At 34.4% G+C, this 25,330-nt stretch overlaps 4 protein-coding genes across 13 annotated transcripts in view; 2 read left to right on the forward strand and 2 right to left on the reverse strand.

Moving 5' to 3' along the window:
- mtgo (miles to go) overlaps positions 1-1,008 on the forward strand; it is a 37,892-nt gene extending 36,884 nt beyond the window's left edge. For all 7 annotated transcript variants that reach the window (XM_069046457.1, XM_069046454.1, XM_069046451.1 and 4 more), the window contains one exon: positions 60-1,008. In XM_069046457.1, the coding sequence (XP_068902558.1) occupies positions 60-401 (342 nt within the window). In that variant the 3' untranslated portion in view covers positions 402-1,008. The remainder of the gene's footprint in view (positions 1-59) is intronic.
- On the reverse strand, positions 972-9,219 carry LOC138130106 (sodium/potassium-transporting ATPase subunit beta-1-like). Of its 2 annotated transcripts, none has more exons than XM_069046479.1 (6): positions 8,904-9,219; positions 5,253-5,510; positions 5,034-5,203; positions 4,883-4,969; positions 4,651-4,828; positions 972-3,147 (listed from the first exon to the last, which is right to left on the reverse strand). In XM_069046479.1, the coding sequence occupies exons 1-6, from the start codon at positions 9,043-9,045 to the stop codon at positions 3,038-3,040; spliced, it is 945 nt and encodes a 314-aa protein (XP_068902580.1). In that variant the 5' UTR covers positions 9,046-9,219; the 3' UTR covers positions 972-3,037. The 2 variants fall into 2 exon arrangements, with proteins under 2 accessions (XP_068902580.1, XP_068902581.1); XM_069046480.1 differs by lacking the exon at positions 8,904-9,219 and adding an exon at positions 6,542-6,647.
- A 2,099-nt stretch (positions 9,220-11,318) lies between these two features.
- LOC138130099 (uncharacterized) lies at positions 11,319-16,340 on the reverse strand. Of its 3 annotated transcripts, none has more exons than XR_011159496.1 (2): positions 13,915-15,938; positions 11,319-13,850 (listed from the first exon to the last, which is right to left on the reverse strand). XR_011159496.1 is itself a non-coding variant. In XM_069046470.1 (2 exons), the coding sequence occupies exons 1-2, from the start codon at positions 15,936-15,938 to the stop codon at positions 11,555-11,557; spliced, it is 1,464 nt and encodes a 487-aa protein (XP_068902571.1). In that variant the 5' UTR covers positions 15,939-16,340; the 3' UTR covers positions 11,319-11,554. The 3 variants fall into 3 exon arrangements, 2 of the variants coding, with proteins under 2 accessions (XP_068902571.1, XP_068902570.1); XM_069046470.1 differs by having other exon boundaries at positions 11,319-11,613; positions 14,534-16,340; XM_069046469.1 differs by having other exon boundaries at positions 11,319-11,613; positions 14,508-16,340.
- A 4,351-nt stretch (positions 16,341-20,691) lies between these two features.
- On the forward strand, positions 20,692-25,154 carry LOC138130104 (ceramide phosphoethanolamine synthase-like). Its single transcript, XM_069046477.1, has 3 exons — positions 20,692-21,999; positions 23,816-24,108; positions 24,161-25,154. The coding sequence occupies exons 1-3, from the start codon at positions 21,377-21,379 to the stop codon at positions 24,583-24,585; spliced, it is 1,341 nt and encodes a 446-aa protein (XP_068902578.1). The 5' UTR covers positions 20,692-21,376; the 3' UTR covers positions 24,586-25,154.
- The last annotated feature ends 176 nt before the right edge of the window (positions 25,155-25,330 follow it).

The raw sequence follows: 25,330 nt of genomic DNA on the forward strand, positions 1-25,330 counted from the left end.
TGTGCTTGCACCGAAACAAAATGTAGATTTTATCGAGTAATGATACAATTTTGTTGCAGATTTACAAAGGCGCCGAGAACAAATGTTCGATAGAGAACTTGGAACCGGGGATGGAATATAGCGCTCGCGTGTGTCCGGTCAGAGTGACGTCCACGGGCGAACTGATGGGTCCTTACTCTCCTCTGTTGCACTTTTCGACAGCTGTCGCCGAACCTGCTGTTGTATCAAAAATTTCAACAAATCCCAACTCACCTACTCACCCTCACAAAAACCGTTTGGGACTGACATCAATGTTGCAAGTTAGCCGCTTAAAGACAGTTTCGAATACGCCACTTTTCTATGCCATCCTGGTAACGATAGTAGGAATTATCATTTCAATATGGATTACGTCGTTTCTCTAAGTGCAATTGATGTGTGGTCGCTTTGCTCACTGAAAACTTAAAAGTAAGCGATACTCTACCGTTTGGCCAATTGAGAGTGGAATATAAAAAGTATTATTAAACAGGGCTTATTATAATTAGAGGACCAAAGCGTAAGTTTTGGTATTTTTATACGTGTTTCCGTACTTGGCGTGGTGCTATCCAATTTAATTAGTGATGTGATGTCTAACGACGGTGTCGCCGTCGCAGCTGACCTGTAGTTTGATATATGTGTTGTTATTCCAGTCATGTGTATAGTAAAGCAAACCCATACATAGTATGTATGTATTTATGAAGCAGGATTAATTAAATGAATTTTAAGTGGCTGGAACGTCTTGTACCTATAAAAATTTTAAATATATATATATACTTATATAATACAGCATATAGGTTAATGAAATTATATAACTCTAATGTTAATCTATTAAGTATATTACAATCTAATCTATATTGTTTAAAGTTGGCTAAAATTGGGTTTGTATATGTGCTACTTCGTGCACAGTCGACAGAGATATATTAATATATTATAGGTATAAAGAATATAAATACAGATATAAATAAATCAATTATATTTTATGTACTAGTACAATTTGTTTTATTTACCTATCCTCCCGACAACCACACTGATTTACATAAAACACACGCTACCACAAAAGACTAGTATTAAAAATGCGAAAATAATTCATATTTTTAGGCACTTTGGAATAATAATTGACGGCAATTCCCTTTACACTACAGGCTGCCAAATATTTTGTTATGGACCAATCATACAATTACAATAAGCACTATTGGATTAACATACATACTTCCCTAACACTACAAATTATCACTTCTAATTCCTAGACATTGTTTCAACGAAAAACGTCCATCATCTGTTACAGTTAACACAGTAGTTGTCTTAACCATAACAATTTGACTAAAGCTGCGAATTAAGAAACAACCACCACCACGTGAAATACTGTAATTATTATTTAACGCTTGGATAACTGGGTCGCAATGTTTTATTACCACTAAGTAAAAATTATACGCACAACAAAAATTTAATACACTACCACAGTGAAAATAAAGTAATCTAGAATCGGAAAGAATTGCGTAACACTATAGGCAATAAAAAATGATTTGACTGTTTTGTGGAGCTCTGCTGAAAACTATATTTTTTCTGCATACCAAAAATTCATAAAAATGTTGGTCATTGTTACAGCAAAAATGTCACGTTTATTTTATATACACTAAACTGGTTTTTAATTGACATTTCAATAAACAAACTTCTACGTTAATTATTATCCTCATTGGCATTTTTTTAAATAAATTCATTGAGATGAGACATCTGGAAATGTTAGTTAAAAAACAAAACGTTAGTTTAGTTTTTGGTTAAAATTGGTGGTTTTAAATAAAACATTGCAGCAGTATTAACTACAATTAGTACAATTGATTTCAAATGAAATTTTACGAAGATCAAATCTCAATGAACAGATACATAATTATTTCAGTTGTGCTAAAAATTCATAATAAAATTGTACTACACTTGGAAAAAATATAATACGCAGGTGCTGCTTCTAGGGAGTATTTTAAAGAACTCCACAAAGTACTATGTGTGAAAGTGTTAGGAAAATATCCGCTCACTAGTGAGTCACTGTTAGGTAGTTTTCAGGATAACAAAAACATGTTCACAAATATACTTTGAATATAACGTAGACAGACGACAGTGGTATAACTGTGAGTTCAAGTAAATTTAATAAAATACTACCTGCATAATTATTTAAAAAATATTTATATTGTACAGGTATCTTTAAAGTGACCATATTAACATAAATTACATGATTTTTCCAAAACATCTGAAACGAACTTGACATTATCTAATTTTTAAACTGAGAACTACAATAATTTAATCTTATTCTACAGCTGTATAGTTATATGAGTTTTATTCAACTATTTTTTTTTTGAGATTCATACATGAGTATTGATGACAATTAAACTTTAAACAGTAAAAAATAAATAACATTTACTAACCGTATATAAAAATTGGTTGATGACACAATAAGTTCGATAAAACATCATAAAATAAAAATATAGAGAAAACGTAAATTACATAATAATTCTCCAGAATGTACATATGTAAAAATGTACTGAGATTCATAAATCTAACAAACTAAATTATTTTACTGAAGTAACGCACCGGATATGTATGCACACGTATAACGTATATAACGGGTGTTTTTTTAAATTTGGCGTCGAAGTAGGCGTTGAACTGTCGATTGTGAACGCACTATACAGGCTACGGATCACGGATCAGCTGTTTAAATCTTACGCTTTTACACGAGTGGTGCGATCTTAATCGACTCTCCAACGCCTACTTCGACGCCAAATTAAAAAAAAAAACACCTTTATAATATAAATCTATTACTGTTTAATTAAATATCAACTCGACAGCACGTTCTGTAAGTCCCAGCAGTACCATTTATCGTTGTCATACAACACAAAAACAAAAAAGATTTAACAACAGCTAAAATTAAACAGTTATGTGCAATTGAAAACAAAAATAAAAATAGCAATTGTATCTACGAAACTTGTAAGTACTATGCCAATAATCGCTTGGTTCGTCGCTTAACTTTAATTAATTAATCTCGTAAAATTTCAAAATGAACGGATCCTTCCCGGTCACGATCGCCCCCTTTATATTTCATATTTGCCGCCCAAGCGCGGCACTCTATACTAATAATTACGTTTGCTGAAAAGAAAAAAGGACAGTTACTTTTTACAAGTATTTTTAGAAATGAAACCAAATATTTATATTGCCGATTGTCAGGTATGGTACAAAAAATAGTTACTAAAAATGCGAAAAAATACATGGCCACTTCTATACTTAGGGTACGTTTATGTTGGAGCTACGATGAGCGATAAAAGCGGCGACAAGAGCGAATTACCATTTGAAAACCATGACAGTTCGCTCTTGTCGGCGCTTTTATCGCTCATCGTAGCTATGTTGGAGCTACGATGAGCGATAAAAGCGCCGACAAGAGCGAACTGTCATGGTTTTCAAATGGTAATTCGCTCTTGTCGCCGCTTTTATCGCTCATCGTAGCTCCAACATAAACGTACCCTAAGGTATACATTAGATATAATTTATAATTTGTTTAAAAAGTATAATAAGAAATGATTATGTAACTATTATTGGAGGCGGACTGGCATTTTCCCCTTGAGAAACACACTACAATTTATGACAATTCCATTTTTTTAAATAAATTTTAAGTTCCGTTTGGTGACATATTTTTAAGGAAAAAAATTACGTAAAATAAAAAAATCTTAATTTAGATTTCTTCGATGTATGGATTACTGAAATTTGCCCACAAAAAGGTAGTATGTTGTAATTTTACTCAACAATTACAACACAGTAGGTAGGTACACAGTATTGTCATAAACCGCCATTGCTTGCCCATATTTAGCGAGCGATAAGCTCTTGGCTTTGCATTGTTGCTAATGCATTAATCAACCATGAATCAGTTTAATTATCAGGCGAATTCGGTAAAATCATTACACTTCCGACTGTCATTTTCTTTTACTTGCAGGAGGAACTACTGTATTTTTTTTTGTCGTAAGTAACTACTTACCTATTTAAAATAGCAGGTCTAAAAAATTCATCACTTGAATTAATGATTTCACTCCTATTTACACATTTCCTTTTGAATATTTTGTTTGATCAGATACAAATCCTCATTCTGAGTAAATAAGCACTAGTTTAAATGAGGATACCCTCTTATCAATTTTCAGATTCTCTCTGATAGGCGGTACTTCGCAGATCGACTAAAACACGCTATCCAATATATGAACGCTTCTAATTAAGCCAACGAATAGATATTTGTTGTCGGTTAATATTGTACTAACACTATTAAGACTTCCGTTATTGTGCACTCAATCGGGGATAGTAAAATTTAATTTATCACATTCGCAATTCAATGAAAAAAATTACCACACCTATAACACCGGCAGTTTTTAAGAAATGAACGTTGAAGTATGTAATCGACCGATTATTAATTATATGCCTGTCATTTTTAAAGTTGTTTTTTAAGAAGCAACTATCAGTTTTTAAAAAATCCATAAAACTAGCATATTCATTAAATTAAATTGTGTGGTAACCAATTTTGACCAGTCCATCTCTTTTGATATCTGATTATTTTTATTTTTTTTAAAAGAAAAAACATTTGAAAAAATGTTTCGAGTTTGGCAGACTTACGTGTAGGATTTAAAACCTGTACAGCAACAAGCGGGCTTAAGTAATTCTTCGTGTTAGTATAAGGAAAATAGAATGAAGGAAATCCTTGGCTTGGGAAATATTTAAAATCTCTGGAATTTTCCCTATCCACAGGCTTTTCTCCTGAACAACTAAGCCAGATCTGACGATCACTACCTTTCTACAAGATCGAAAAACATAAAAAGTGTTTTTACTGTTAGTTAGTTCAACCTACTGTGTCTACCATTCTAGCAAAATCACTGTCATATTCTTTCATTTCGTCGGTAGCATTCGTATAATATTCAGGAACCCAACCATATATCTAAAACATTAAAAAAAAATGCACTAATACTCATAAATCATAATGTTAAAAATCAGAACCTTACTTTGTTAAGTTTTAGGAAAACACACGGCGAAGCGCTTTTATATCCATAAGAATTTTGTCTCGAACAATCCCCAAAATCTTTCAAGTCAACCTGACACACTTTACTTTCATTTGCAGGTTTGTCGAAATCACAGTTCTCAAAATTGTCACCGTTTTGGTCTTTCATGTAGGCTACAAATACGTTTTTATAACTTTCTAAGTTGTGGATGTACAAACTTACGTGCTAAAAACTCGTCGATCAGATCCACCCATTTTGCAACAGTTGTTTCATTTTTAGGATCATACCAAATCAACGATCCTTCGTCCGTGTTTGACGATATGGGCCTAAAACCTAATCCTGGATTCGTACCTATGAAACTACTATCTAGTTTCCATTTAGGTTCCGTATTATCTAGTGTTGCTAAAAGACCTTGCATGCAGATGGCAAATAGTGCTGCTAATACCACGTAAAATACTGAGTAAAACAGTAGAAGTTTGCCTGCAACAAAAATACATGAATGTATAAGAGCAATTCTTTCACAGTGAATCTGTCATTTAAATTTAGAATTGGTTTAAATTTATAAATGTGACTTTAGAGGAATTTCAAGTGTTTCGTTCATTTTAAATTGGTTCGATCTTAAACTGCACATAATATTTTCCGGAAATTAGTCATAACCAAAGATCTATATCAGGTACTCCAGGTGTGACTATAGTAAAGTCAGCAAAATATACGGGTATGTGCCAAGCCAATTTATGTAGATGACAAAATTTATGAACCCCAAAAAACGAAAAATGTTAAGGAAAATTTACCATCAAATTTTACAGATGTAGTTTAATTAAATTCCAAAGTTAGAAACAATTATGTTATGTATTATTATTCCGCAATGCAATTTTGGAATTTATAGAATATAAACATATACAAATTTTAAAAAATTAAATTTTATATATTAATAATTTAATTACTTGGAAACCAGACCTTGCCGTGCCCAGCCAATATTAACAGATGCGAAATGTTATGACCCAATTCTATAAATAACATTAGCATATTTTTCAGTGCATAAACAATTTCATAACAAAATTAACAGAATTTTGTACAACCTGACGAATACAAATATGATTTCTCTTCAGAGGTACAATCTTACAATATTTAGGAATAGATTTAATGAAAAATTTGTTGGTTGCCACAAAAAAATAAGTAGGTCATGTATCTTCTTATCCATATATGTATTATAACATATTTACTTATCAGCAGAGTTATAAATGACCACAGATACAAACAAATAAGGCAACAGTACTGGGTAACTTAACTGCAAAATTCAGAGCCTAAATAGAATAAGTGCCGAAATCAATTTTGCCAAAAATGTTCTAACAAACCTAATCCTCTTAACTCTCTGGTGTTAATTGGGTTAACGCAAAAAAATTATTCTTGCTGTGCCATAATTTAGAACAAAATTACGCCCTTTTAAAAACATTAATTATTCACAAACACACATTTGCAAATTAACACACTGTCATGAATCCTGCCCCTACCTGATTTATCTACCTCGTGCCTTATTGATCGTTTAAAAGAGGTTTTATTAATAACGTTGTTCTTAACATGATAAATAAATGTATTTGCCATAAAAGTTATGACATTATATTGAATTATCTCTCAAGACAGTAAGGGGTCTCTTCAACACATTCTACCCGAAGTAAAAATACGGGGTTCTACGTAAGCAGGTATTAATATAAATTCGGTTTGCACTAGTTTCATTCGGAACTTTCCCGTTAGTGTGTAAACCTTTTCGTTTTACGTATCCAATCGAACCTGACAATGTCCAATAGCGTGCGACTATCACGGTGTTCTATAGATGTTGAGCTTCATGGAGGTATCTCATAAACAAAGATGAAAGTACAATATAATCACCAGGGAAATCTAATTACCTTTTGAAATTGAGGCTGAGATTATGTTGAGACGTTAAATTTAAATAAATATACAAATTAAAAAGTTACAAACGTTCTTTCCGACCATTAAAAAAACAAAAGAGCTTAAAAATCCTTAGTTTATTTTTGGTTTTAAATATATAAGTCTTTTTTATTGAAGCGAACATTAATATGTTCATATCAAATGAAATACTTTAATGAGGTACCTACGATAAGGCTGGTAAACAACTATAAAACAATACAAACGTTAAAAACAAAACAGCAAATAATGCATATGGGTGATTTGTACTTGGAACATAAAATATAGAGCAGTACGTGACCAATTTCGGTCTGACGAAATTATCAATTCGTTTTTCCAATAAAAATAACAAATTTATCTTTATATGTTTAAACAAAATGTAATTGTTTATAATTGGAGGCTTCGTATCATTAATTTGGCACTGTTACATTTAAATACAAATTTCCGTGTCCGGTAAAAAATTACAGTTTTTAAACTATTCTAAATTAACACTTCCTCCGTATTTTAACGTCATTCGGTCCCAAAGTCATATGAGAAACTATTACATGTTGCGAAACGTTAATTTGGAAAATGTTATATGTGTAAGTACCTACTTATTTAACAACTGAAAACATACACTTTAAAATGCGGCACTGCCAAACTTAACTGTTGAATTTTTCGTTTTCTCTTTCTCTTTTCGAGGGCCAAAAAACTAGAAAGTAAACTTCTTGTCCACTCAAGGTACACACTAAGTTTGAGGCCCATTGGTTAAGTGGTTCTTGAAATACTAGGGCAGCCATTTTAAAAAAACATGGTTTAGAAAAAATCCGTTTAAAGTTTTTGGTATCCACCATTTTAAGGAATTTTTTCAAATCGGTACAAATTCGTCAATTTTGAACATTTCTGGATAAGATTTCAGGGACCTCTAAACAATCATTTTTTAAGAAAAGACTATTAGAAAAAATTTGCGTTTTGTTAATATAGGTATGGAAGTGAAAACACAACCAAACGACAAGTTTAAAAGTTTACGGTAACAAAATGGAGCGTCCATCTATAAAAACATAAGAAAATGTTTATCGTCAGTTTTTATTCTTAATTTATCGTTCAATACTTTTTTTGCTTCTTTGATAGCCCATTGTAAATATTCGTAATACCTACATAGTTAAAAATTATAATTATAAATGAAATAAATGAAGAAAAATTAAAAAAGCTTTTAGCTTTGCTTTCGAATGGAAATTAAACCTTGATTTCATCGAATAAGGGCTAAAAAATTTTAAATTCTGGCTTAATTTGTTATTTGAACTGTTAAATTAATACTAAATAAAAGTATATCTGAAACATTCTTAATATGTTTATATTTTTAATTATACAATGATACCTGGTTAAATTGTTGTTTTGTTATTTATGTCAAGGACATGTAATACTGCAAATAAAAAAAATATATTGATTATTTTGAAAATATTAAAATAAAAAATGAAATGTGCAGAGTTAACGCGCGGGAGCAGCTTGAGAAAAAGCAACCACGTCTATATATACAAAGTTCTAAATACATTTTTAGACTCACGACCAACAAAAATACTTCATCTGCTGTAAGTATGGTGGAAAATTACGATTTATTACGCTTTTTTTCTTTTGCCGTCGGCGATTAAAGTTAAAATCGCACTCTCCAGGTAACAACGAGCAGTATGTGTGTAGAGGTTGCACAAGACAACAGCAGGCAATAAGCAATAAAAAGATATCACTTTCAAATGTTTACAGGTTCGTAACAGTGACTAACACAAAATGGAACTTCCATCTATAAAAAATATACGAAACACAAAGCACATGTGGATAAAAAACGGCAACATTTAATACCGCATGTAACCCTCCGCCACGATATCATTGGGATATGATCCAGAAAATGCGACTCAGTTTAATCATCCAAACGCGCAAACAAAAAACCCATTTAAAACATTCATGGAAATAAGTTACCCCAGTTGCTTCCCGTTCTTCCAAGAAATTCTTTGGTCGAAGGATTATAAATTGCATTTTGAAAATTTTCCCATTTGGTTGTGTTTGTAGCTTTACGAAATTGGAATCCTTTTACGCCATTTTCACTATCTTTAGCAGCCATTTATTTGTGCTAGTGTCGTGTTGTAAACTATAACTTATTCGTTCCGTGAACTCAGCTCTGCACGTAATCGGCTGTGAACAGTACACAGTTTATTCACAACACCTACTAGTCCACTCTGAATCCACGCAGCAACTGAACTGTTGTCAGTTGTCTACCGAGCCAGAACTTGAATTAGCTGATGATCGCTGTTGGCCAGTTCCTTACACGAGAACGAAGACAGTGATAAGTCAACAAGGTAGCACATGTGCAAAATGGAGATTTTGTGGTAAATTTTAACATCGTCTGGGTAACAACAACGTACCTACAGATATTTGCCTATTCATTAATACTCTGTACATTTTTGTCATTTGCACGTATGTAGTTACTATTCACCGATGTCAAGGTACTCGCATATGGTTACCAACAGATCAAGTAATAGTGTTACCTAACCAAATGAATAATTAAATTACTCACGTTTATACATTAAGAGATGGACGAAAACTAGTTGCGAATACTGGAATACCTGCAGTAACAGCAAAATTTCGAATGACAGTCGAAGTGTAGGTATAATTCAAATATCTCAAACATTAGGTACCTATAATACAGACAAACGCTGATCATAAACAAAATAGAAAGAACCAAAATTTAACAGCATTAAGTATATTGTAATGTAATGTAATTTTACCAGAAATGTTGCGAGATAAGTACTAAGTTTAGCACAGAACAGTTACATAATTTTAAATGAATTGCCACCATATGTCTATTTAATTGAGGAGGTATTGTAAATACATATGTAGCTCACAACATTTTTTTTTGAATAAATTTACGTATGTTTTAAATCAGATTTTCATATTTTTAAGTTATCTGTAACAAATGTACCCAGCTGTGTAGTAACAGCTGTACACATATGTTATGCCCAGTCTTTAACGTCTCAATAAGATATGTATTGTATTGTAAAAGTATTGCGTAAGACCGGGTAAACAATAGTATATTATGATACAAGTTTATAAGGAAGCCTTTAAAGCACGCGCGACGAGTTTAAGAGCACGACGCTTAGTGGAGTGCCTTTAACGTGGCAAGTGCTTTAAAGGCCCTTATAAACGTGTGTCGTGTATCATACGCTATTTTTTATTATATCTGCACTACAATCTGAAAATTATAACGAAAAAAGTAAATTGAATTACCTTTTCCCAAGTAATCCGTGTCATTTATCGTTGATATAGAAATGGTCAATTGTTGTTGTTTCGTTCCCATGTAATATGTATTCGTTTTTGTTATAAATTATCTATAAATGTGCATTCATCATTGTTCAAAATGTAGGTGAATTTGTTGTTACCTAAGCAACCTTTAAAGCTTTAGTGTTTTAAAGGCCCTTTTCCGCACGCATTTTAGTGTCAAAAACAGGTCAGGGATTATGATTCAGGTAAAAAAAAAATTGTTTTGTAATTACATATTATATTCATGATCAAATTTTGATACAGTTAACCTCTTCTTTACTGTAACAATTGACTCTTTTTTAATATACATAATAGAAAAATTGATTAATTCGATTGGTTTTATTAGAAAATATTCTTTACTTGTTAATTTAATTTTTAAATATAATATGTAATATCGAATTAAACTGAAAAACGCTAGGTACTAAAATGTTATAATCAAAACTGTAGTTACTTTTTGTTCTTACAATAATGAATGATAAAAAAATTTTATAGTACATTTCACACATGACGATTTTTTTGGTCTTTTTATATTTCTGGTTTTCGTAATATGTATTTGCATTTTAAATCATAACATGTCTAGGTATAATTTACTATATAAGTATCATAATGTTATTTTACGACACAAGATGGGAAATTTAGCCAACAAGGACGTAGATCGAACTGGACAACTCATCGAACATCGTACATACAATGTTTTATCTGCTATTAATTCTTTCTTACCTACCGTAAGAAATTATTACAAAAAACAAAATAATTACTAGTTTGGAAACATTTTAAGTTTCTATTACGTTTTTGCCACCACTGCTAACATTCAAACGATACATGATACATGTACAACATACAGAAAGCATTTCCTCATACATCGAGATGGGAGCAAATACACTTATTGCAACTTTTATACCAACGAAATCACGAAAACACTACAAACATTTCCTTTGCGTGACAATTTACTGAGTAGCGCGGTGAATGTCACTTTACTACACTAGTGAGATAAAGGATGTTATTAATTCAAATTACATAATGTCATAAGTTTTGACATTATGTACTGATAAAAAGAAATAACTAAAAGCAATACCCTTCTCAAGATAACAATTTTTAATTATCGGACGATTACAACAATTTTTAATCGACACATGAGGTGCACAATAATCAATTATTAGTTAGCACATCTCTTTCTCTAACGTCTCAAGCGTCTCAATTCGCACTGCTTCCCCTGTTCCCGTTTTCGATATTGCAAACCCATGCATTGGCGTTGACCTTCGTCTTGGGTTTCGAATATCCGCGGTGCTGTACAGGCTGACCGGTAAATGGCGCTAACAGCTCGGCCACGCTCCATTTGCCCACGTCCTCGTGGAGTTACAGCACAGCATAGCTAAAACGAGAAAACAGGAAAAGTCAACGTTTCACTGTAAGATAAATAATATTAGTGTTAGTACAACGTGTAATCAACGCGATGAGCTCATCAGTATCGTCTTAACGTATATGAATACAATCACTAACAGGTACAAGTGTCGTTTTCACTCGTATATTGGGACAACGTATTTGTCAACATCGTTTTCGTTTTCGTATCAAAGGTGATGTATTCTCGTAAGCGTCCGGACATCGTATTCGATTAGCAACGTATTTGCTCAGCAACGTATTTGCTCAAACATTACGGGTACCCTCGTGTCAGGACAACGTTTTTGTCCTTGTACTTTTTCGTCATTGCCCTATTGAGGCGAATCAGGCACGTTTTGCCGAGACGTATTAAGCACGTTTTGCTCAGACGTATTAGGCACGTTTTGCCGAGACGTATTAAGCACGTTTTGCTCAGACGTATTAGGCACGTTTTGCCCAGACGTATTAGGCACGTTTTGCTGAGACGTATTAAGCACGTTTTGCTCAGACATATTAGGCACGTTTTGCCGAGACGTATTAAGCACGTTTTGCTCAGACATATTAGGCACGTTTTGCCGAGACGTATTAAGCACGTTTTGCTCAGACATATTAGGCACGTTTTGCCGAGACGTATTAAGCACGTTTTGCTCAGACATATTAGGCACGTTTTGCCCAGTAGCATCACTGCTACTGTCGTCCGTGTCCGTCTCAGAATTCAAGTCGTATGGTTTCATCTTATCTATTGAGACAGATCTCGTACCACAAACCGGTCCGAGTCCAGAACTTTTGTGATCTCGTAAAGACCACTATAGTGTTGCAACAACTTTTTACTTTTCCCGTCATTTGTCGGAATAACTTTTCGTATCAAAACATGCTGGCCCACCGTATAAGTAGGTGCAGCTCGTCGTTTCTTGTCGTAATGAGTCTTTTGTTGTGCCTGTTTTGCACTAATTCGTTTACCAATTTTAATACGTGTTGCCGGAAGGTCGTCATCCCGGGTTACTTCACACACCTCTGTGCTCAAAAAGGCATCGTTTGCTTGCCTGGGCTGGTATCCCCAGAGCAACTCGTATGGGGTTTTCCCAGTCGTTTTGTTTACCGTTGTATTTAAGCCCCATTGTATCGTACGTAGTGTTTCGTCCCATTTTCGCTCATCATCCGTAGAGGCAGCTAGACAACTTAGAATCGTTCTATTATACCGTTCTGCTTGCCCGTTGGCTCGAGGTGTTGCCGTAGCATTGTGGTTAACTTTAATATTAAGCGTTTGGCAATAGCTGATAAAACGTTTACTGGTAAAGCAGCTTCCTCTATCACAAACAATTCGTTGTGCTACTCCAAACATACTAAAAATCTCGTCTAGGTACGTTAACACTGGCCCTACTGACGTATTTCGTACTGCTTTAAGGAAAGCAAACTTCGTAAACCCGTCTATAGCCAGAATCAAATGCGTGTTCTTTCTGGCGCTCGTGACAAATGGTCCTAAATGGTCTATATGTATCGTATGCATGGGTATGTCAAATTTTGGAATAGGGTGAAGAAAACCTGGCTGCTTCCCCGTGGGCTCCTTGTTGTACATACATGCTAAACAGCAGGAGACATAACGTTTAACGTATTTTTTTCATTTTTGGAAACCAATATTTTCCTTTGATTAGTTCCAGCGTTTTCTCGGCACCAAAATGTCCGACGTTATCGTGATGGAAAAAAACAATTTGACTACGTGCAGTCTTGGGCACAACCCACCTTTCACCTGTTGGTGTTACTTTAAAAATTCGGTTCTGCTTTAGTACATACTCTGAATGTATGCGCTTGTCCTCGTTATCCTCTGGTTGTCGGGATAAGACAGCATGTATGTGTTTGCACAATTCGTCCGTTAGTTGAGCAGCCAGAACCCAGTCGTCTTCGTTGATGCTCATGTGGTGCACGTAAAATTCATTTTCGTGATCGTTTATTTCCTTTTGTAAACTATTCCTACTCAAAGCGTCCACGTGTGCCATCTTCTGACCGGCTCTGTACTCAACACTAAAGTCGTATTCCTGTGTCAGCAGCCACCATCGTCCCACTCTCGGAATGAGATCTCTTTTGGTCATCGTGGTTCGTACAGCGTTACAGTCAGTCACCACCGTAAAGTGGATTCCTAACAGGTAGATACGGAATCGTCTCATAGGGTCGACCACAGCAAGGGTCTCCAACTCATACGAATGGTACTTTTCCTCTATCTTGCTTGTCTGCCTACTAAAATAACAAATTGGTCTTAGCGTCTGATCTTGTTGTCGTTGTAACAAAATCCCGCCTATACCATGTTTAGATGCATCAGTGTGCAGCTCCGTATGAGCATCTCGATTGTACAGAGCTAACACCGGGCGTTCCACTAATCGTTGTTTCAGGAATCGAAAAGCTTCTTCTTGTTCTTCTCCCCAAATAAACAGCATGTTGGCCTTCGTGAGTTTCGTAAGTGGTTTGGCTTTGGTGGCGAAATTCTTTATGAATCTCCGGAAATAGGAGGTTAACCCTATGAACTGCCTTATTTCGTGTACATTGGTTGGCCTTGGGTACTCGCTTACTGCTTTAGTCTTCGCTCGTCCAGGTTGTATGCCCTCCATATTCAATTCGTGACCTAAATATTCTAACTGATTGTGGACAAATTGACATTTTGACAAACGAAATGTCATCCCTGCGTCTCTGAATAGAGTGAACACTTGTCGTTAAGTTCAATATGCATTTCTGAAATGGTCGTTTTACCTAGTTCGCTAGTATCGGAAGCAAAACAGTCTAGAAATTCGTTTAGTAATTGCAAAACCTGGAACCGTTCGCGTTCTGTCAGAGTTGATTCGTAACATCGTCCACGAGAAACGGTTGCAAGTTACATGGAGTAATAGAAAAATTGCTCACCTCGTTTGTAGAGCTCTCCAACTTACATGGAAGTCCTCGAACCAACAATTGCCCTCGACTGAATACCAAGTTGCTATCTGCTGCATTGCGGACCGAGATCACTCCTCCTGTGGACGTAATGCAGCCTGGGATGCTGTACTCGTGGTTCGGCTGTTGCCTCGTAGTGGCTTCTACGTAGACGTCACCATCGTAGGTCTCCGGGCTGTAGTCCTCGATGAATCCAATCATATGTGAGGGAATTACTACGTCCTCCTTTGACCTCAAGGCAACTTTTCGCGAGGGTAGGTCGTCTAACCCTGGTAAAGCAGCCAAATGTTTGTCGAAGAGTCTGATTTGATTATCGCGCAACACCATGGTTACACCGGCACGATTTAAAATTGTTTGCCCGATAATAACCGGCACACTTTGCACGCGATCTTCGACAATACTTGCTGTCACTTTGGCCGTGATGAGGTCCACCGTTAATGTAACTTCTGCTTCCCCCAACGCGGGTGTAACTCCTCCTGCATAACCTCTGATAAGCTGTGTTGATGGTCTTTGCTCAAACTGTAGTTCTATAGCGGTTGTCTTACGAAGCGTTACAATACTACAACCTGTGTCAATGTACCCTTTCAGGGGTTTGCCATTTATTGCACACCCAACAAAATAGCAATCCTGAGTGTCGCTGGGGCACAGCAGCCTTACACTAGGACCTGACGTCTTGTGTCGTCTACATTTGCCAGCTTCGTGACCTAGTAATTTGCAGTTGCCACACTCGACTCTTGGTTTGGGACATTTACCCGCAACGTGTCCGGGTTCGTGGCAATTATAACACCGGAGTATTCGTTTCTCTGTTGAATCGCTATCATTCCGTTTATTCGTACTCGGGCTCATTTTGGTTCCCAACCTCCTACGATCAAAACCTTTGCCTCGCCTATTGGCAACTTTCGTTTCGTTATCTGCGACTTCCGCGACTAATGTGGAAAGATATTCAGTGTACAACTCTTCAGGGGTTTCATAACATCCCGCTTTAGCCCCGTTTCGGAGCGTGCGATCACTTAATCCGTCAATGAGACAAGAAACTGCGTGTTTGCCTGTGATGTTGCAGGCCTGTAATAAATTCATTTTTCCAAAATAATATTGCGTCATGCTTTCGTGGAATTGTTTTTCTCTATTGAGAAGCTGTCGTAACGTAGCAGCAAAATCATGATGATCGGGAAACGTTTTGACTAATAACGCTTTCCACTCGTCCCACGTGTGGGTGTATGTCGTCAAATTATCGTACCATGTACGTGCTAGTCCTGTCAACCGATTCTGCATTAATTGTATTGTGGTATTCTCATCCCACTTGTTGACTCTAGCCAATTGATCAATCTTATCTACCCATTTTACCGAAGATTGGTTAGGTTTACCGGGCAAAAATTCCGGAATGCAATCGCTTTTGACCGCCATGCGAACAACGTGTTGACTATTTTCACTAGAGTGCGACTCGCGTCTTATTAATCTATCTACAAGCGCTTCTAATTTTCTCAGCCGAACATCCCCATCTGAATTTCTCGTCCAGTCACAAGAGCGTTCGTCAAGACAATCATAACTGGAGTTCCGTCTCGTCCGTCGATCAAACGGCCCTTTTTCGCGTCGTTTGGATGAGCTGATTTTTCGATCTTTTCCCACTTTCTTTTCTTAATTATAATCGCCTTGCGTAAATAAACACTTTATGCGAACGTATGGTAAAAGTCACCGTCACTGTTCCAATTCGATAAGACACAATATTGCGCAAGAGTGCGACAACGTAAAATGCACTAACTTGATATTTTTAATAGCCCCGTCGGGCAAGTGCGGCTTAAAAAAAGTACTCACAGTTTGTCCGTACTTGGTGACATCGAGGAAATCATACACAAATCACAAACACCGTTTTTCGTTACTTCAATTTCAAAAATTCGCAAAATTCGCGACTTTGCGGTCGGGCAGGTTTGTGTTATCCCACCGCTGCTCTAAAAGCAATACCCTTCTCAAGATAACAATTTTTAATTATCGGACGATTACAACAATTTTTAATCGACACATGAGGTGCACAATAATCAATTATTAGTTAGCACATCTCTTTCTCTAACGTCTCAAGCGTCTCAATTCGCACTGCTTCCCCTGTTCCCGTTTTCGATATTGCAAACCCATGCATTGGCGTTGACCTTCGTCTTGGGTTTCGAATATCCGCGGTGCTGTACAGGCTGACCGGTAAATGGCGCTAACATAACAATTTTTATTATTTGTTTATCCTGTTAAATCTAGTAAAATTGGAAAATTGCAATAAGAACAATATTTATTTAAAATTTGAACGCAATTTTTTAAGTTATGAACGATTTGCAAAATCACTAATAATGTTAGTATGTATTATTTTTATTATTCTTATAGATTACTCTTCGATGCCTTCAGTTTGTTAAATACAGCTAGCTGACTAAAAAGACAGTGATACCTAATGATAATACGAAAATCATTCTTATTCATGGAATTTATGCAATAGCAGTAACTGAAGGTACAGCTGTAAAAGCCCAAATCCAATTTTAGTAAAGTACCATTATTATCAAAAATAAATCTCAATAGAGTTCTGTTTGTCTGGCAGGAATCCGACTTCATGAAGAAACCTGGTTTAACTGGGAGTGAAAATTTAGGTCAAATACGTCACTTGCATACATAAATATCATTAACATTAGTGAAAACAAAACACGCTTTACCTTCGTCTCGGCCAGATAATTAAAACTGAAACATTTCATAAATGCTATATTTTTACGCATTTCAATTATGGTAGGTACTTTGTAATTAAAAGTATATTGCGTGCAGACTATTTATTTTGTAACGCAATTAATTAATATTAGCTTAGTTGCTTAGTAGTATGTAGTAGTAAGTAATTTAGTTGCACATTGCACTTCCATATTTTTGATATTAAGTACCACGACCTGTTCTCACCTACAGTGATTTATTTTTTTATTTACGATTAATTTAATTCAGAGCGAAGAGTAACTATCTCCTTTATTATTAAATGTTAAATGGGAGTAGATATGCTGATGGGGTCGAAAAATCGTGTTGGACGAAAGATTAGATTATGACTGTACTATGCTCAAAACATAAAGAAATGTTAGTAATTGTAATGCAAGCCTGGAAAAGGATCGTATGATTACATCACCCGCTATCACTCGTAATCCAAGTTTCATACTCCTTTTGCAATAGCCCTTTCGCACGTACCTATATTACATATTCTTTTTTCCATGACGTTTCTATGACTACGACAGAGAATGAAAAATGTCGTTTTAAAAAATATTAATGGCCGGTTGCACCGCATTTTCGTTAATCATGTATTAACTAAAACGAGATTTAAACTTAATGGTGTATTAAAATTTGTTTCATTGCACCGCATATTTTAAAGTCTGTTTAAGTAAACATGATTAATTAATTAATTTAAACAAAAATCATCGAATTGTAAACAAACCCCTTGACAACGGAAGAAGAATTTCGCTGGAGGCGCTACTATTTGACAGTTTCAAAGTTGACAATTTGAAGAAAAAGTGGAAAAAGTCGGAGTAAATCGTAAACAAATTGTGAGAAGTTCGAAAAGTAACGATTTCCATTTTGTAAAATGATGAAAAACCAGGCAAAAAAGAAGAGAAAACGCTGTCCGAATTATCCCCCGGAGGAAAAAACGCTTCTTTTGAGTATTGTACATAAGAACATAAGTACAAGAGTATCATAGCGAATCAAAAAACAGACGTGGTTAGTTCGGAGGAAAAAATTAAGTGTTGGTAGATTTTTTTTTAAACTGTGTCCAACAAATAAGAAAAACGGCTGCTGAAGAAAAAAAGGAAACACACAAGACTGGTGGAGGATTGATTTTGAGCATCATTAACAAAAAAACTGCATAAGGACTTACAAATGAGTTTGATTGTGATGCTACATTGGAACCAGCGGAATCAGAAGTAAATAAAATTAAAGTAAAATGTACTTTTGTTGCGAAATATCTTACAACTTACGTTGTATCTGCAGCAAATTCTATTTCCTCTTCAATTAAAATCAAAAAATGTAAAACACTTGCTTTTATGAGATTGAACCTCGAATAAAATGTTAATTTATCCAGTCCATGAAAACGGTCAGACCTTGTGTACTGGAACCGTGGAAAACCAAAATCTATAATCTCCAAAATGTATAACTCGTCCTCCAAGAAATCATCAAAATCTTCCATGTTGTGTAAATTTGAAGTCACATTGACATTAATGACATTACATAAACTCTATTTAAGGGTTAATTCGCCGATTTTGGCTTCTTTAGTAAACAAAGATTAAAGGTTATTTAAAGTGTGTTGCAAACAAACTTGTCAAATTAAATAATACTTAAAGTTAATCACTGGATTAAAAGTGCGGTGCAACCGGCCATAAGTTATTAAACTTTCTTAATATTTACTTACATTAATTATTATTATGATTTAAATTTACAAATTGCACTAACACATGTTAAGCAAACAGCGAACTATCTTCACTCGTTTCCCGCTTAAAATTCAACTACATAATTGTCTTTGGTATGTTTGGGTAAAATCCGTAATTCAAAAAATAGTACACGCACATGAGCGAGTGCTCATTAGGTGTTTATAACAAATCTCTAAAATTAGACAAATTTAAGCCTTCGGATTTCATTTCTCCAACTTTTTCCCAAACTGTTATGAAGCACTTACCGACCTAAAGAAAGTAAAACGGTGTGGATCCTGAGTCTTAAAGTCCGGATCCAAAGTTCTTTTTGTCCGTGGTCCTGCGTCCGTATAGTGAGTGGAGTAATCCGGATAAATCAGAGTTTGGACAAGGTGATGGTGCCGATGGACAGCGATCACGACTCCCAGAGCTCTAGGGTGAAGTCGGTGTAAGCTGTGACACAAAGGGCTTCACTTTTAAAGTTTTCGGTTTCGATTGAGGAGAAATTCTTGCCGGTTACGATATTTAAAGGATATGTGGAAGATCTGAACATGCGTTTGGTTGTTCTGGGTTCGAAAGGTGTACATTTTTTGAAGGTAGACAAGGCGATCTTCGACGAGGGTAGTACCGGTGCTTTGATGGACGAGGTTGCTTAAGTGCCTGCCCAAAAGTCTCTGTTAAACGAAGATTTGTTTAAGAAAACTGGACTGGAGTGAGTCATAAATAGGGTCTCGATACTTGACAATGGAGCGAATGAAAGATGTTATAGGTGTGACAACGTATCTTGAGGGCGCAGCCTCGGAAGACCTCCGCGGATGCGAAATAGAAGGTTCTCGTGATTGAGTCTTCTTGTGAGTTTGTTGGACGTCAAAGTTTATTTAGGTTGGCATTCCGGACGAAATCCGTTTGAAGTTTCTAGATGGGGTTGATTTTTTTTTATTCACTCCCCATAATTATGTCTTTGCGCAATCATCGGTGAAAATATTCTGACCATAATGCTGTTCTTCTTGGGGCGAGATAATTATTAATTACTTCAAAATGTTTCAAAAAATACAAATAAGTAAGTATAAATTTGTTGCTTCAAGGAAAACAATTTACTTGTAGTGAAAAGTGATTTCCGTAATGCAGCAGTCAAAACTGTTTACAAATGCATTTTTTCACTCTTTGGATTATGACGAAATATATTAATTTATAAGTACAATTTACAGTAATACAGGGTGTTAGGTAAATGTCCTGCCAAACTGTAAAGAGAGCATCAGGATGCTGATCAGATTCAAAAAGTCCTCGGTCGTTTTTAGCTCAGCTGAACAGTTCATTTTAAATCTGTTGACAAAAAAAGTACACCAACTCATTGAGAACCACTGAAAATTGTATTATTGCAGTCACTACTACCGTAAAAAATGTTTAGTAATATCCTTGGAAACGAAACCTTTTCTTGATTGTGAATCTCAAACGATGGGGTACATTTTTTCAGTACCCCATTTTGAACGAAATTAGCATCCAAATAAAAAATGGTAGAAAAAAAAATGTACCCAGTTTTGCCTGATAATGAACTGCTTACATTTTGGCAGATCATTTACCTAACACCCTGTATATTTATTGTTGTTTAATTTTCATGTAAACAGACAACGTCATATTTAAAGGAACGGCAACCGAAGCCCACGCCAGGGGCGCGAATCCCGAGGGACGCAATCACACCTCAGTGTTTTCTACAAGACTACAGGTATTTCGATTTAAGCATTGATTTTATTTGGGGGCGTAAAATCAAGTGCTTGTTCTGGGGCCCATATTTCCGGTCGACGAAATGGATATGGTTTGCGTTTGCCCTTCAATTACTGAGCGATCTGTTTTAGTGTTTTGTAACATTTCTGTAGCGGATTTTATTACACGAAAGATGGACGTGGTACAAAATTAACCTGAGAGGGACATTCTTACATAATCGGAATAAATCTGTTCATCTGACATTAGTTGCGCTACGCGTTACCATTGAGTAACGAACAGGAAAATCGTACTTTGCGTTTTCTGATGCTGTACAATGTGATCAAGAAAAAGATGGATGTAGCGAGTAGGTTGTCGTATTGTTTTATTAGAAATCGCCGATACGTCGGTAACCTTGAATATTTGGAAATCTTGCTAACTTGCTCCAATTATTTAAAAACATAAAAAACGCAAATGGCGTCATCTAATTCAAAGTGTATGTATCCATACAAGGTTACTGTTACAAACAGTGAATTTACCCGTAAGGTGGCGTTAGTTGCTGAATGTTTTTATGGTGTGATCGGATGATCGGAAATAAAAAAAATGTGTCAAGAAACGCCAAACGTCACGTGTAGGTTAGTCACAAGTTCATTTCATTTGTTAAAATTCATGTACCATTAACTACAAATTAGTATAGTAATAATGAGCAGATAACAGTGGTGTGATTTAAATTTCGCCAGTATGTCGGAGCCTCCGGTGATGGAGTGGACTGTGAGTGACACAGAAGTGTGGTTAAGAAAAGAAGGTTTTGACGAAACCGTTATTAAAATATTATGCCATCAAAATCAACTGAACGGTAAATGTCTTCTTGTCTTGAACGAACATGACTTCGCCACAGAACCCCTCAGCACCCTCACATTGAGAGATAGGAAATGCCTTTATATATCATGCAAATCTCTGCAAAGGGACAACCAAAATATTTTACTAGATATGGGCCTGCTCGAAATTCCTAGCGTAAATTTATATGCTCCACAGCCTCATTTTAGTAAAAATGAGTGCAGTGAATATAGTGAATCTGAAAGGGTTTCACCACCAATTTCAGAAGATGGTCGGATACATAGACTGCCAGCAGAAAAGACCAAAGCATTTCTTAGTTTTTGTTATGTAGTAGTAGTTACATGGATTACTGCATTTGTGATGGTAATAGTACATGATAGAGTCCCTGATATGAAGAAATATCCTCCACTTCCTGATATCTTTTTGGATAATGTTCCTCATATACCATGGGCTTTTGATATGTGTGAAGTAACAGGAACATTTTTGTTTTCCATTTGGTTAGTTGTACTCTTGTTCCATAAACACAGGTATGTTACTTTTTTTAAGTTCAAGATACTATTAAAATTTAATTTTACCAATTCAGCTGTTATGACAAAGTTAATTTATTGTACAAATAAACATTGCATGCATATTTAAACTTACATGATAAATAATTCAAAGTCTAAATGTGACACATCTTGATAATAATTGGTTAACAATTTTTGTAGGTCAAAAAAAAACATGGAGTTGACTTTAAAATAATGATTACCATTCTGTTTTTTTATATGTAGAAATAATAATTATATGCAAATATTGTATGTACATTTACTTTTCACTATTTGAATGTCCTTCATCTGGACTTGTGTAAAGAAGGTTGTAAATATTTCTTAGCTGTGTATATTTTCCACAAAATATTACACATCAAAATGTCTTAAATCATCCTTGGTAATTTAATTCATCCCTGAAAATGTATATTTTATTTTATTAAGTAAAAGAACAATGAATTTTATATTTTGTCTAATTTAAGCAAAACTGTACTGGTTACATAATTACAAGTATGTAATATAATTATTAAAATTAGAAAAAGTAAATGAATTTAATAAAATATTAAGTTGACTTCTTCTATCAGTTTTTTTTTTATTGTTAATTGATAAAGACGAAAACTACGTATTTTTTATTATATGTATTATTAAAATATTTCGTCTTTGCTTGCTGTAACTGTATTACATAACTCCAATTAATCTTTAGCTTGTGAAGCATTTCTGTGAATTTTCAATAAACTGCCACCCACAAAATATTGTCATAAATAAATCACACGTAAATGTAATCTTCACATAACCATATACCGTTCTTTATGTCAAAAGTTATCCATGACGTTAACAGAAAATTAAAAAATCATAAATAATTCTCAGTATAAACGTTATCAAAACAACGTATATGGTTGTAACGTACTCGTATAAGCTACGCATTCCCATGAAAATGTTTATCAACAACAGTATAATAAGACCTTGATTCCAACTGTTAAAAAAATAAAATTTTATCATATGCTGTTAACAATTCATAAAAAAAGACGTTCAAAGTAGCTTGTTTTATTATGCTACTCCAGCAGGTCATAATAAAAAATATAATTTTTATAATTTTCAAATTTTGTGACAAAAGCGTACATGTTCCTAATATCTTTCGCTAAATCAAACTAATGCATATTGTATGAACAAAAAATATGATACACACATCTAATTTTATTTTCAAGTGGTAAAAACTTCCTAGCTCTTTAAGATGATAATTTTCAAATTGAAATCAATAGATAAAAACGTGAAGGATGCTAATCGTTATTTTTTTCAATTACATGTAGATAACATAGCAAGACGTTATACCGATTAATTCTCAAATCATTTTAATTCTTCATTTGTTTTGTATTTGCTGCAATAAAAAATTAATTTTGCAGTCAATCCAATAAGTAAATGATATATTTTAAAAATGATATTTATAATCATATTTTCTCATATCGTCTGGTATAAAATAACTTATATAACAATGAAACTTTTTTTTTATTAATTTAAAAATCGCCGGTATTCGTACCGGTGTTAATAACAATAACCAAAAAAGCTTGTATTTACATGAAATGTAATTGAATTTCATTAAACTCATGAAGAACTTTTTTAGTGTTTTTATCCAAGATTTTGTGCAATAATTTTAAATGACAAAATTCCACTTACGAATTTTTTAACTGAGAGACTGTGTTTGTACGTACAGTCGTATTTCACAAGTTTGTCTTACCCGAACTACCATAACATCTGAAATGTATGTCTAACTTTGGGATATTATAATTGGGGATCCTTATATTTTAGTTTCGTTTTTTTACAGGTTTATATTGATGCGTAGATTCTTCGCTCTTTCCGGAACGGTTTTCCTTCTCCGTTGTGTCACTATGCTCATAACATCTCTAAGTGTACCTGGTGCCCATCTTCAATGCACTCCCCGCAACTATACCGCCCAAAGTTCGTCAGTTTTCGGTGATTTGGCCACCAAATTATCGCAGGCTTATGTTATATGGAGGGGTGCCGGAATGTCAATACAAGGAGTTCGAACTTGTGGCGATTACATGTTTAGCGGTCATACAGTAGCTCTAACGATGCTAAATTTTTTTATTACTGAATGTAAATCAGCAGATATTTGATTCAAGTTCGGCACTAACGCAATTCATTTCAGATACACCAAGGCATATTTATTATCTCCACACTCTATCTTGGATGATGAACATGTTCGGAATATTTTTTATATTAGCCGCTCACGAACACTACTCGATTGACGTTTTCGTAGCCTTCTACATCAGTAGTCGTTTGTTTTTGTACTATCATACGTTATCTAACAACCAGGCGCTTATGCAGAGGGATTCCACAAGAACCAAAGTATGGTTTCCATTATTTTCGTACTTTGAGTCGAGCGTCGACGGTATCGTACCTAATGAATATGAAACACCAAGCGAAATAATCTGCAATTTATTGGGTTTCTTAAAAAGCAAACTTACTTTTATAAAAGATCTGCAAACGTGCATTTCGGCAAAGAGCGGCGAAAATCTAAATTCAAATCATGTGATGGATACAGTTTGTGAAAACAAAACCAAGCAGTCTTGAATTTTGTAAAAAAGAGAAAATGTTAATTTATTAATTTATTTATTATGTAAATAAAAGACTTGTAATTTTATTATTATCGTTAACATTCTTTTTATACTGTTTTACAAATTATATTGTTAAGAAAATAATAAAAAGCACATTTTTAAATATATATTAGGTAATTTATACCAAAGTGTTTTGTCGTTGGAAAGTATTTTTTTTATGTAAAATGTCGAAATATCTAAAACTATCAAAATTTACCAACAAAGTGAAAATATTATTTGTGGCATTTGTAATTTAATTATTGTAATTTTGAAAAGTAATAATTTTTGTAAATTTGTTTAATTCCTAAGCCTTCCAATGTAATTCCAAATACTTCTAAGAAAGTGATATTATACTAGAAAATTAGAATTTTTACTGTCGGTAGTATAATTTGGAGTAGATTTAGTAGTCTTCTCTTATTAGGTTTTATTCTTCCTTTTACATACCAAAAATCTTGTACTTTGATTGTAAAAATGTTTTACATATAAACATATTGTTCTTGAATATATATGATAATATTATTTGAAAAATATATTTTTCTATGTGCACCACTGTTTAATTTTATCAATCAATAACCATTTGTTGAAAGTATGATATGAGAAATGTAATTGCACTTAATATTGCATTTTCCCATCTATAGAACGAGCTATCTCGAAAACCCCGTTCATTGTCGTTTGATTTAAAATTGTTCTGTAATTCAGTTTTCACAAACCCCTACAGAAAA

Source organism: Tenebrio molitor, chromosome 5 (genome assembly GCF_963966145.1).
Source record: "Tenebrio molitor chromosome 5, icTenMoli1.1, whole genome shotgun sequence".
Lineage (NCBI taxonomy): Eukaryota > Metazoa > Arthropoda > Insecta > Coleoptera > Tenebrionidae > Tenebrio > Tenebrio molitor.